General features: G+C 33.8%; 1 protein-coding gene across 5 annotated transcripts in view; it reads left to right on the top strand.

Moving 5' to 3' along the window:
• The window catches only part of ANKRD12 (ankyrin repeat domain 12), a 129832-nt gene that overhangs the window by 39001 nt on the left and 76594 nt on the right, over positions 1-14237 (top strand). For 4 of the 5 annotated variants that reach the window (XM_047696846.1, XM_047696845.1, XM_047696848.1 and 1 more), the window contains exons 3-4: positions 5635-5782; positions 14017-14085. In XM_047696846.1, the coding sequence (XP_047552802.1) occupies positions 5635-5782; positions 14017-14085 (217 nt within the window). The remainder of the gene's footprint in view (positions 1-5634; positions 5783-14016; positions 14086-14237) is intronic. The other variant, XM_047696849.1, reaches the window with a different exon arrangement.

The raw sequence follows: 14237 nt of genomic DNA on the forward strand, positions 1-14237 counted from the left end.
TGCTTGGTAAAAGTAATTTCAGTAGAGTTGTAGGGACAGAATGCAGTGCTAGATTTGAGGAGACGGTTAGAACTTTTATTTCTGCATGTTTGAATATAGTAAAGGTTGCATTTGTGAAATTGCATCTGGACTGCTTGATATCATTTTGGGGGTTGAATTTATATGGCTGAACTTGTTAAAACTTTTATTCTTCCTAGGTACTCTGTATGTATCTTTTGAAAGCTGCCACTAAATCTACAGTAATGGCTAAGCATTGTTTTCATAAAAGTGTAGAAACAGCTAGCAAAAAACACTTTTCACTAACATACTTCTATTAAAAGCATTGCTTTGGTAAGTTAAGAATTCTTACTAATCATTAGATTTATACAGTAAATCGGAAGAATAATATAGACTATTAGGTTTTTCATTTATTAATTTTTGGCTTACTCGAAGTAATAAATGTAACTTCTCAATCTCTCTGTTCAGTCACTCAATACTTTTTCAAGATCACATACTTGTTTATTTGGGTAAGGGTCAGAAACTTCTGAGGCAATGTGCATGGTATTGCTCATTGCTATGTTTTAGGATTTCTATGGATTTAGGATTTCTATGGATTTCTATAGGATTTCTATGATTTAGGATCAGCTTGTCTTGGAAGCTGTTATTGAAAGTGATTTTTTTCAGTTTTAAATAGATACTTAACTTAGTGAGTGAGTGGCCTTGAAGCCAGCCTCAAGCTTCTGAGTTTTTTAAACTTCCATACAGTTTTGGAAATGATATACAGTTGTTCCGATAGAAACCTATTTATAGTTTAATATAACACAAACTATTGCTGTTTTGAGATCCTACCTTAATAAAATGACCTGAACTAAGATTTAATTTCTTTTTTTTTAAAGATTTTATTTATTTATTGACAGAGATCACAAGTAGGCAGAGAGGCAGGCAGAGAGAGAGAGAGAGAGAGAGAGAGAGAGAGAGAGAAGCAGGCTCCCTGCTGAGCAGAGAGCCCGATGTGGGATTTGATCCCAGGAACCTGAGACCACGACCTGAGCCGAAGGCAGTGGCTTAACCCACTGAGCCACCCAGGTGCCCCAAGATTTAATTTCTTAAATGTGCTTAAGTAGAGCATAATTTAAAGTAATAATCACATTGTATAGCAATATACATTTAATTTAAGATGTTTTCATTACCTCATTAAATATCACAATAGGAGTTCATTAGAAATGTCTGCTCATAGTTCTTCAAGTATTTTATCCTTTCAGTGCTAATCTGTGGCATTTTCCCCATTGATTTAGTTTAGAAATTATTTTGTACTGTTTTCAGCAATAAGTTAGTATTTATAATTTGTAAAAAAAAAAAAATCTTTGATAAAACCTTCTATGAAAATCTAAAATCTAGGTTAAATTCATGAAGTGTGAGAGTGGATATTAATCATTTAATCTGCTAAGTAGCTGTCTTATCTTTTTCATCAACATAATTCAGACCTTCATTATTTTATATCTAAGTGATAATAGAGAAATTTTTATTTTACTATTCAAGTAATATAATACATGTTGTAGAATGACTAGAAAATACATAGAAGAATAATGAAATAGAAATTGCCTTGTAAAAAACCATCAAGAATCTGAGATTGTATTGTACCCTATCCTACTTGAAAGCTAATCAGTTTCATGGATGCTGGCAGGAGATACCAGATTTTTGAATGGGATATAAAAGAAAGTTAATTTCTCATAACAATAGCAGTAGCTATCTATCAGCAGTTGTGCCTGTAACCGGAGCCCTATTTCCCACAAGGGGATGCAGAGTCAGGTGACAACTACAGATATGGGACGGGACGGGGGTGGGGGTTGCAGATGTTTGCAGCACAGGAGAGGAGAACCCCACATCTTTTTTTTTTTTTTTAAAGATTTTATTTATTTATTTGACACAGAGAGAGAGAGAGAGAGAGAGAGAGAGAGATCACAAGTAGGCAGAGAGGCAGGCAGAGAGGAGGAAGCAGGCTCCCAGCTGAGCAGAGAGCCTGATGCAGGGCTCGATCCCAGGACCCTGAGATCATGACCTGAGCTGAAGGCAGAGGCTTAACCCACTGAGCCACCCAGATGCCCCAAGAACCCCAAATCTTTTATAAAGGATGGTAAGTCTACCTGACTTACTCCCCCTAAAGGGAGAAATTATTTGTTATACAGAAGACTAAACAGATCTGCCCTTTGTTGCGGGGGGAAATGCTACCTTCCAAGGCTGTTCTCCATATAGATGTTCTGAAAAGGATAGTCCAGAACAAAGGGAGTTAGTGCCTCTTTTTAAGATATGCAAGAGAGCCATGGAGAATTCTAACACACAAGTAATGCCATTACCTACAGATGGCTCTTCATATTTTGGGTTGTGTCCTTCAAGAGTTTTCTATTTTCTATTTTTTTCTTAAGCGGTAAATTTTTATCTCTTCTTTTTCCCATCTTACTGAGTTGGTAAAAGCTACCAGTATATTGTCTAACAGTAACAGTGATAGAAGGTCATTCTCATCTTGGCCATTGATTTTTGTTGTTAATAATATACGTTATTAATGTATATTAGGCTCCAGATGTTTACATTGATTTCATTACTGTGTATGGCAGCTGTTGTATGTTACTGAAAGAATAGCATTAACATAAATGAAAGAGACTTAAAATATTTTAAAACAATCTAAGACTCCTAGACTTTTCTGTGTCATGGATATGGAAGAAAAATGTGCCAGTGATTTGGTCCTGGATTGATAGAGTATTAATACCATTTGGTAATATAAAAATTTTAAGACAATTGGACATAACTATTTATTTTCAAAGTTTCTTTCCCCAGATCAGAAAATAATTTTTAAAGTGTTGAAGAGTCTCACGAAAACCTTTGTTCAAGTAATAATTCTGAGGATTAATTTTTATTTTACATAGAACAGAACTGGTTGGTAGCAGTTACAAATATTCACACTAATCACCATATTGCAGAGGAGAGTGTGATCAGTATGTTCTTGTGAACATTTTTCACTTAACATGTTATCAAATTGGTTTCTTTTAGCTTGTTCTATGGCTCGGAACAGTATCTTTACTTACACAGGTGCAAGGGAAAAGGGATATCTTCATGTTTTTCTTAGATTGTTTTATTAATTACCAAGACTCCTATTTCTAAGGCAAGTCTCTAGAATTTTTTTGGTTAATCTTTGTATTAATCATGCCTCTTTATTTCTGATGCTTTGACATCTGGGGCCTCCTGACTCAGGGGAGACTGCTACTTCCAGGGCTAGCCAGTTCCCAAAGATAGTAAACAACTCTCTTATGACAAGCATTTCATATGCAGACCAACCAGAGCCCAAACCCAGCTACTATCTGTATCCAGCTCTCCCACTCTGGGCCACTGTCCCCCTGCCCTAACAAAATAAATCACACTAGAGCTGGGTACCAGACAGTAAGAGAAACAGCACCCATAGCCCAGAAATGGCCGACATTACTCAGAAGAGCCAATCCTGAGCCACTTACTCTGCCTTGCCTTTTCTTTCCTGAGGAAACCACAATAAAAGCTTTTCCCCATGTTTCCCTTCTCTCCTCCTGCCTCCCAAACCACCTTGGTGCTACCCTTTGTGGCCCTGTGTAGCATGTCCCTTCTTGAGAACTGTGATTAACAAACTGTCTTTTCAGTAGCAGTGTTCGCCTTATCTGTTGGCTTCACTGTACTGAGTAATAATAAAACCTGCATTTTATTTTTTTATTTTTTTTATTTTTTTTTTTTAAAGATTTTATTTATTTATTTGACAGAGAGATCACAAGCAGGCAGAGAGGCAGACAGAGAGAGGAGGAAGCAGGCTCCCTGCTGAGCAGAGAGCCCGATGCGGGGCTTGATCCCAGGACTCTGAGATCATGACCTGAGCCGAAGGCAGCGGCTTAACCCACTGAGCCACCCAGGCGCCCTAAAACCTGCATTTTAAAACAACTGTATAAACTTTCACATGCATGTGAAACTCGATATCATTGGCTGAAGTGGAAAAACAGCTCAAGAGGTTTAACTTTATAACTGAGAAATAAATAATACGAGGCTGTTATTCTTCAGTAATCTTTACCAGTTAAGATATAAGGAAGTCACATTCTCTTCCTGATTTTGCCAATAGATTTATCAAAAATGAATGTAGACTCTGTCAAAATGTTATTTTTGTCACCTGTTAAGATCATTGTATAGTTAAAATCTTTGATACAGTAAATTGTCTTAAGTGATTCTCTAGTAATGAACTATTCTTGTATTCTTTGGGTGAACCCTGCTTGATTATAATCTGTTATCTTTCTAAATTCTAAGACACTAATCTGATTTGACAGTTTATTTGGGATATTTTGTTTTTGTGTTTATTTCATGATTAATTTAGTTTATAATTTCTGTCTTGTATTCCCTTTGGTATCAGTTTTATTTCAGACTTATAAGATGGATTGTTGCTTTTTATCATACTTTCATACTGTAGTATTATCTCCATGACATGTGAAATATCTGTCCCTTGAATTTTTTTAAATCTCTCTTAAAATCTTCTGGGCTAGGTACTTTTTTAAACTTAGAATCTTTAGCTATGGAGTTACGGTCTTCTGTGATCATTGGTCTGTTCAGGTTTTCCGTTTCTTTCATGAGCCAATATTTAGTAATGTACGTTTTCCAAGAGAATAGTCTATTTTCCAGGCCTCTTGAATTTTTGGTAGTATAAAAATGAATACAGTATTTTTTGATAACTTTTTAGTAACTCCCCTGGGGGTTTGATTTTATTGATTAAATTTGACTTTTAAAAAAAGCACTGTTAAATTTTTTATGCCTCTTCTTCCCCCTCTTCCTTCATTTTCTGTCTTGGGTTGAGAGCTGGTATCTTCTGCAGTCTGAGTCTACTTGTAATTGGCTTCTGAGGGTCTCTATTATTATTATATCATTTATTATCATATCACTATTTAAAAAAATATTTTACTATTTGAAAGATAGAGAACAAGCAGAGGGGAGGGGTAGAGGGAGAGCTGACTCCCTGCCTGCCAAGCAGGGAGCCCAGTGCAGAACTTGATCGTAGGACCCCAGGATCATGACCTGAGCCAAAGGCAGATGCTTAACTGACTGAGCCACCCATATCACTATTCTTTTAAGCTCTCCTGCTAAGGTGATATGGCTTAGTTCTTAGTATCTAGCAGGTTTTTCACAAAGGAATCATTATAGCCCAGTTTATATGTGCAGTGCCATGTCAGATATTTGGATTATAAATGTGAACTTGATAATGGTTGTAGACTGTGAAGGTAGGATACTCACCTGAATGGGTAGGCACAGGATATTAACAAAGCACAATATGTTTAATTATATCCAGAATCACTTTTTCATATTTATGTATTTGTTCATTGATGATAACATCTATAGTACACTTACAGAGTTTTATTATATTCCAGATACTTCGTTTTTTTTGTTATTTTAAAATTTTGTCCTTAAGTAAAAGCAGGGAGAGTGTGAGACGAGTTAATTAATGTTGAATTTGTTGCTACTGGGTCTTGAATACCTTGAAGACAGTGGTTTATAATACGTCTCTACTTTTGTATATATTTGAAAATTTTCTTCATAAATGTTTTAATACTGTATTGCTTAGCTAATATTGTTACAACTTTATTCATATTTGATTTTTAATAGAGTAAAGACAAGATTGCATCATATAGTAAAACTCCAAAAATTGACCGAAGTGATGTGGGCAAGGAGATGAAAGAGAAATCATCCATGAAACGTAAACTTCCTTTTACCATTAGCCCATCAAGAAATGAAGAACGAGATTCAGACACAGGTAGAATAATTTGTTGTTCTCTGGTAAAATCTTAATCATTCTTTTCCTATGATTTACTTCATAACATTCTCTTTGCACCCATTTTATAGAGAAATAGTGATATTTCAGTATGTCAGATACACCATTTTGGGGCAGAAATTGATACATTTCTCACCCAAACATGATTTCTAAGCAGATAACAACAGTTTGCTTCTTTGTTTACTCTCAGCTTTGTTACAGATCTCTTACCACTTTCAGAACTTAATTTCCTGGGGAGCATTTCAGTGATGAAGATTTACTGTGACAGCATAGGATATGTTAGAGTTGCAAAAAAGTTGTTGAATTTTTGTGGACACGCTATTGACCCCACCAGAGAAAACAGTGTAGGCATTTTAGCTTCAGAAGTGAATCCAAAATGTGCCCTCCCCCACCCTGAAAAAAAATTACTAAGATTTACCTCTTAAGCCCAATTCATGGTACTTTTTTTTCCTCAAAACTCTCATATGTCAGGATTCGTCCTTGACATTAGTCAGTCCCAGTTATTCACAATAGATTAAAATGTCATTATCACTATTTACTAAATCACTAGATTGTGTTGTACCCTGAACTAATTATTTCTTGAAACTAATATAAACTCCAGTGTTCGTTATGTATTTATCATAATTGTTTTATCCCTTGCATGAAGTACTAATAGTGAACTGTTTTTAAGAATGTTTAAGCTTCACTGACAAGAAATGTCCTAATCTGAGTTTATGTACAGAGATTTTATTCTACTTATACTTTCCTAGCCATCTTAATCATCAGTATGGAAATGATCTTGACTCTGGAATCTGAAAATACTATAAAGATGTTTGAAGTGCCCTGTGCTAATATAGCTTTAGAAAGTCCTTAATTTTTATCATAAGCTCTTAATTAGGTAGGCCTCCTTTTGCGTATTTTGCTCTCTCTCTTAGCTTGAATTAGAAATTCTTCTTAAACATGGCATTTTTAATCCTTAAAATTGTTTTTTGCAGTGATTAAGATATTTTGTGCTTTGCTCATTTTAAGTTACACTGATGTCTAGAGAGTCAGTCTTTTTTCCTGAAGAGTGACTCCTTATCCTTAAGCAGTATTCTCAAACAATTAGTTGATCACTTAGCTGAGAAGGTGTATAATGTGCCTTTAGATAGATAGGATTTAACTTTTCTCATATTTTCTCCCTGGAAGTCCTTTTGTCTGTCATTTTAAAAGTACTTGCATTAACCAGGTTTTGTTTTCCAGTGACAGTGATATTTCTCCTAGTAATTGAAGAAGGGATTTAGATAAATTCAAAGGATGTTAATATATTTTTAGAGGTAAATAAGATTTCAAAATAATAAACTTCCCATGAGAACCTTGTTATCAGATCAGCTAGATTATTTGTCTTTTGTTTATTGTAAAATAAAGGAGAAAATGTTATTTAGGAAGGCACAAAGTTTAAGCACTGAATAAACATAATCTAATTCATATTTTATTAACTAGATTATATACTTTTTCCCTGCTACAATTTTTCCACTACTTGAATGTAGCAGAATGTTGCAGCTCTCTCTCATTAAGGTTGTTTCATAACAAACTCTTACATATCTTTTGGAAAAGTTATATGCTAACACTAAACAAGATTTTAGTGGATTTAAACATATTTTTGCTAGGCTAAATTTATAATTTTTCATAAAAACTAGATGTAGGCTTTAGATTTGCATGTGCACGCACACACACACACACACACCTCAAAGCATTAATAAGGATTTCCCCAGGCCCAAAGCAAAATGTCTTATTTACAATCCATCTGTCTTATTTTCATAATTAAAAAAATAATGTAGAATCCAAAGTAACCATCAAGGGGTATTTTTCATATGAAAGATAATTATAGCACTAATCCCAGCATTTGACGTTGATCTTTTTTATAAAATGTACTATATTTTAAATGATTATTTTAAATTATAAAGATATAAAGGGGGAAATATTTACAACATATATGACAATCCTTGTTTCTGAATATATTTAGTATTTAAAGGTCTCTGAAATGTGAAGAGAAAACAATGAGAAAATGGAAAAAAGATAAAAGCAAGTAGTTGAAAACAACAGAATTGCTCTTGGCAAAGAAATATGTCTCAAAAATTTATCCATAGTAAAGAAATACAATATATAACAACTGACTAAATTGTTGGCCTAAATAGTGCCAGACGGTCACTGGCCAGAAATAGGAACTTACTTTAGTTGGTTTAAATAATAGGAATATTTTGTTGGAGGTAAATATGAAAACATTTATCCAAAACTAAAGTTTGCTAACATTTGACTTTTTCTCTGTTTTGGGTTTAATCTATGTAAGTAATTGATGACAGTGGAAATTATCTTTGTGTGCATTTATTTCTACTTCATTTATAATGGCAAAAATAAACCCAGGAAAATAGTATTAGGTAATAGTTTGTTCAATTATGGTAAATCCAGTGAAGAAATACAATTTTTACTCTTAAGAATAACCTTGTAGAACAATACATGAAATGGAAAAATGTTCATAGCATACAGAATTTAAAAATAAGTTATGAAATAATATGTGCTGTTTGATTGCATTAAGAGTCATATTTTGTATATTTATATTTGTATTTTTGTATACCCAGGGCATATATTAACATACATCTTGAAAGATAAGATTGTTTAAAAGACTGTTTCACTGTAGAACTAAGCCTAAACCTAGTGGGTGTATTATGAGCCCAGAACAAAAATGTAAATATTGAATATAAACCCTGACTTAGGTTAAGTAAAAGAGGTAGGGAATTGGGAATAAGGAGAAAATGTTAGCAATACTACTCACCTTATCTCTTATAGCCAGGGAATAACTGATGTTGTCTACAACTGAAATACATAGTTTTTAAAAATAATTACTTAAAAATTTTAACCTTAATTAAAATTCTTTCATAAATTTATGTGTTTGTATTTTAGTATATGATATATCTTTTAGTGGAGAAGCAATTTCTTTAATTTCTTCCTTCCTTCCTTCCTTCCTTTATTTCCGTTTTTTTAAGTGAGTTCTGTGCCCAGTGTGGGGCTTGAATTCATACTCTGAGATCAAGAGTAGCCAGCTAGGTTCCCTAGTTTCTCTTACGTTGGATTAAGATAAATCTTTCAGCTTTTTATTTTTAAATAGTACACATATATTTTTCTATTTGTATATAAATCGATCACTCCCCCCCCAACCCCTGCCAGTTCCTTTTTTTTATATATATTAGAGAGATGCTTGGAATAATGCTCTGTTAATATTTTATTTCCAGGATTTGGGAGCATTTTTACTTTCTCTGTTTTTTTGTATGGCTTGAATTTTTAAAATGAGCATAATTATTTCTGTAAAACACTTTTTTTTTTTAAAGATACTCATACTATTCAAAGAAGGCTCAGTGGTTACCAAAATCAGCAATAATGCCAGGATAAGTAATTCATAGTCTTTATTTTGAGATACCTTGGTGTGTCTTAAACTTCCTAATTCTTAATTGTTTAATATTTATTAATTTTTTAAAAGATAACTGTTGGGGCACCTGGGTAGCTCATTAGGTTAAGCCTCCAACTCTTGATTTCAGCTCAGGTCATGGTCTCAGGATCATGAGATCAAGCCCCACATTGGACTGTGCACTCAGCATGGAGTCCGCTTGTGATTCTTTCCCTCTCCCTCTCCGCCTCCCCCCTCCAATAAATCTTATTTTTTAAAAATTTAACACTGTAAAAAAAAAAGTAATTGCTTGACTAGACAAAATTTAGGGAAGAATTAGAGCATAATTTGATGTCATGGATCCTTACAGCTGTATCATACTACTATCATACTACTACTACTTCTATTTATTTCAGCAAATCTCTAATATATCTGCTTATTGTCATTTCAGTATCTATTCCATGCTGTCCTATCTTATCAGAGAATTCCCATAAATTTTGTCCCATGAAATGTTAAGGTGCCTATATATAGAGTGACTTATTGCACCTGTGGAAGCAACTATTTATCTAGAAGACAAATTATTCCTTATACCTACAGCTTTTTTATCACTTACTTTTAGCTTTTGTAAGTTAATTATAGTTAAAATAGAGGTAAATTATAGCATAGTGTTTATTATCAGAGGCTTTGGAGTCTGACAACAGACCAGTGTTGAGTCCCTGTTCAGTTCCCTGTTAGACCTGGCCAAAAAATTTGAGCCCTTTATAACTCTGGTTTTCTCATCTATAAAGTGCATGAGACACCATCTTCAGAGAACTGTGATCTTTAAGTGACATAACATATAAAATCAGTTTGTGATATGTTAATTAAAACAGAAAACTGACTAACACTGGCTTAAACAGATTGGATTTTTTAAATCTAATGTAATTAGATTACATTACCAAGCATAAGCAGTCCAGAGTTGGTATAAGTAGTTCAATAATGCCATCAGGGACTGAGATGTTTTTGTTGTTCTGCTCTCTCAGCCTGAACTTGTACGTGGGCTTTTTTCTTAATATTTTGCTTTATAGTCACACAAATATTTTGCTTCCTCCTGGGCAGAAAGTAGGAGAGGAAGGACCAATGACAAAAGTATCTTTCTTGCAATGAGACTTTGCCTTTTTATTGATGAAACAACATCCCTAGGAACTCTTCTGCCTGCGTCTCATTGGTTAGGCTATCTGAGTTGCAGGGGAGTCTGGAAGGTTACTGCTTTTAGCCGGGCATATTGTCACCCTAATCAAAATTGAAGTATTTCTGTTAAGAAGGAGAGAATGAATATTGGGTAGGCATCTCACAATACTGACACTGTATGTAGTTTTTAGTATGATAGTTAATAACTGAAAACTGTTATCTATAATAGTTATTAACGTTTCTACCTAAGTTACCTTTATTTCTGCATTGTCAATCAAAAAATCATACTTCTTTTCTTTTCTAGTCTAATGGCATTCAAGGGGAAGCCACAATCCCTTGATATGAAAATACTAAACAGCTTTCTTGAGGGTACACGTGAGAGTCACTTTTTGGCCTTCAAACTAAATTTGTGATTATTTTGTTACGAAAAGTGCCATCATGAGCATCTTTGCAGATTGTATTTTTATTATACCCTGAATTCTTTCTTATTCATTCTCAGGAGTGGGGTTACAGGATTAAAGGTTAAATATTTCTATGATTTTTTCCAAAATAATATATAGTGGTACAAAGCCGCCAGTGCTGTATGAATATTCTTTAACCTCAGATACCATTGGGGGCACATGCTTTTCTTTAGGTTTGATAGATCCAGTGTTCTACAGAGGTAAATCAGTGGTACTTCGTCATTTTAGTTTGTATGTTTAAATAAGTAGAAAGATAAAATGTCCTTCACTTTTTTATAAAAATACTTGTTCTCTCTTCATAAGCTTACTTAATTACTTACTAATTTTTTTCTTTTGGCATGTATAGAGAATGCGGCATGAGAAAATCCAAAGAGGCACAGAATGATCTGTTTCCAAAGTCCATGGTGGCAGTTCTGGAGCATGTTTACATGTTTTAAACTAAATCTTCTCTGCCATTCAGCCTTAGAAGTTCTGTTTTCCTGAAGCCATTGAAGGATTTACCCTGTTTAATAGAACTCAGACAATTTTGGAGAGAGGAGCTTTTTTTTTTTTTTTTTTTAATAGAATTTTCTGGGGGTCTTTTATTTTAAAAGCAGTAAGAAATTATAAATACGTTGGAAAATTCTAAAAATACAGGGAAGAAAAGAAAATCACCCATAATTTTACAGCCTATTAATTTGGTTAACACTTAAATGTATGTTACCCCAATTATATACATAACATTTTTATCCACAAACTTGAGCTCATGTTATATATACCCTGTTTTTTCATTTTAACATATTAAGTATTTTTCTTGAAATAATTTAAACTTTTGTACAATATACCACTCTGTAGATGTAACCTAAGGTATTGTTTTCCCTTGAGTATTTAAACCAATCATCTATGGTTGGATATTGATGTTGTTTACATGTTCTTTTCCATTAAAATAACATTATAGTAAATGGCATTTAATAAAAATTTTTGTGCATATCTATGATTAATGAAGATACATTTCTCTTACAACTGGAACTTTGGATTAAAAAAAAATTAAACCTTGGGGCACCTGGGTGGCTCAGTGGGTTAAAGCCTCTGCCTTCAGCTCAGGTCATGATCCCAGGGTCCTGAGATCGAGCCCCACATCGGGCTCTCTGCTCAGCAGAGAGCCTGCTTGAGAGATGAACTTTTTAAAAAAGGAAACAAATATAATTTTTCTGGTAACTACGTTAAAGTAGCAAATAAAATCAGTGCTTTGCTTAATAAGGATGATCACCTTTTGGTGGTTTGCATGGAGATTACTTATTACAGATTTTCTCTTGTTCCTCCCCCATCTTTAAAACTTTTACTTTAAAATTTTTCAAATATACAGTGCAAACCTTTTTAATCATTCTTGATTTTTTTCTCTTACTCTCTTGCAACCTAAAACAGAATATTAAAAAGACGGCTTTTAAAATACAAGTATTATTTGTCTTGCCTTGCTGCAGAGAACATAGCAGGGAGAGAGAATTGCTCTGCTTAGCACTCAGTGTTTTACAAAAACCTCATAGGGTGTACTGGTCTCAGTATAATGCAGAGGGGATAGTGGGTAAATCAAGGGACAAGATACGGAAGCCTTTACTTCAGCTCCTGAATTAAATCTTAGTAGAATAGTCATTCAGATGCACCAAATATAAACATACTTATTTGAGTAAAAGCCAAAATATGTATGGAGTCAGAGTGGATTAATTTACTACAAAAGGAAGATTTGAATAAACTATTATACCACTATATTAATGAATATAATTTAAAGTTCAGTTTAACCATTGTGTTGTTTTTTTTTTTTTTTAAGATTTTATTTATTTAATAGAGAGAAAACAAGCAGGCAGAGTGGCAGGCAGAGGCAGAGAGAGAAGCAGGCTCCCACTGAGCAAGGAGCCTGTTGCGGGACTTGATCTGAGGACCCTAGGATCACAACCTGAGCCTAGCAGCGGCCCAACCGACTGACCCACCCAGGCTTGCCTTAACCATTGTGATTTAATCTGTCACAGTAATATATCTGCTTTCAGTAACCCATTTAATTTGATTTGTTGGCACAACTTATTGGTTGCTGCTTTTTCTTTTCTTTGCAGTATATGGGGACCATTTTTGCTTGTCTTTAAAATGAAATATCAAATATTCATCATGGAATTTTTCTAGTTGCTAAATGTGTTCAGTTTTGAAATAGAAGCGTTTATTGAAAGGCTTGTCATTGAATCCATTTACCCACTTGGCTTAGAATTGGCCTAAATGTTATTTTATCAGTCATTTCTTTCAGTTGAGTGAGCCTTCTCATCACTAAACTTGCAGGTTTATTTTTAAAAGTTTCAAATACTATGTTTTATTCCCTAAATGGTTTCTTTTTTTCCAACACTTGTTTCTTTATTCTTAACTGAACTCATGAATAAGATCTATAATAATGATTTCAGAAAGAAAAGTGTATGTCAATAAGTTGAGTATATGAGGAGCAAAATAATATTGTGTTAAAATGGCATATTGTTTACAAGTAAATGTATATGCTCTGGCCATACTGCTAGAAGTCAACTGGAAATATTTTTACTTGTCATAAATTGTTAGGCAGAATTCCATATTCTTATCTTAGCTGATAAACTTTGTTCTGATATTAGGCTGCTTTCTCTCTAAGAGGTCTTATGTAGTGTTCAGTGCAGTAATTCATACCACTCAAATGTGTATAATTTGTAGAAAGGTCTATGGTCTAGAGTGATACTGCTGTCCAAAGTGTTCATTGTCTTCTGAGTAGTTTGGCATTCATAGAACAAAAAGGGTTTATTCACGTCCTTTATTCAGGTTTTCTAAAGACAAATTCTAAGCAGAAAAACGGTAATAGAATACCGCCTCTTTTATCATATTCAAAGAATGAAAAAATACATAGCCTCAAAGGAGGTATCTTTTAATAAGCAGCATCAGTAATAACCTATTATTACAAACTGCATGGTTGACTTTCTCAACTTTAATATGCCAGTTGAAAAAACTGAAATCTTAGCCAAACTGAAATCTTCAGCCAAACCTGTGTTTTAAATGTGCTTTTGGCTTTTCTTTAAAAGTTACCTTTTGGACAAACAATGATAGATCATTGATTAACTAGTGATCTTTTGAAAAATGTTGGTTTGTTGAATTCTGCATTTCCCTTCGTGTGCTTTTTTTCTTTTCTCCTGTCTCTTCTCATTCTGTAGATTCAGATCCAGGACATACAAGTGAAAATTGGGGGGAGAGACTTATATCTTCTTACAGGACATACTCAGGTAATTAGATTATCAGGGGCACCTGTTTAGACAGTGGTTTCTTTCACATTTACAAGTAATTATTGTACTATAAATAACTTCCTTTCACACCAGTATATAGATATCTTTGGTTAAATAAGTGAACTTATATGAGTGGCACTGAATTTTCCAGT

Source organism: Lutra lutra, chromosome 12 (genome assembly GCF_902655055.1).
Source record: "Lutra lutra chromosome 12, mLutLut1.2, whole genome shotgun sequence".
Classification (NCBI taxonomy): Eukaryota; Metazoa; Chordata; class Mammalia; order Carnivora; family Mustelidae; genus Lutra; species Lutra lutra.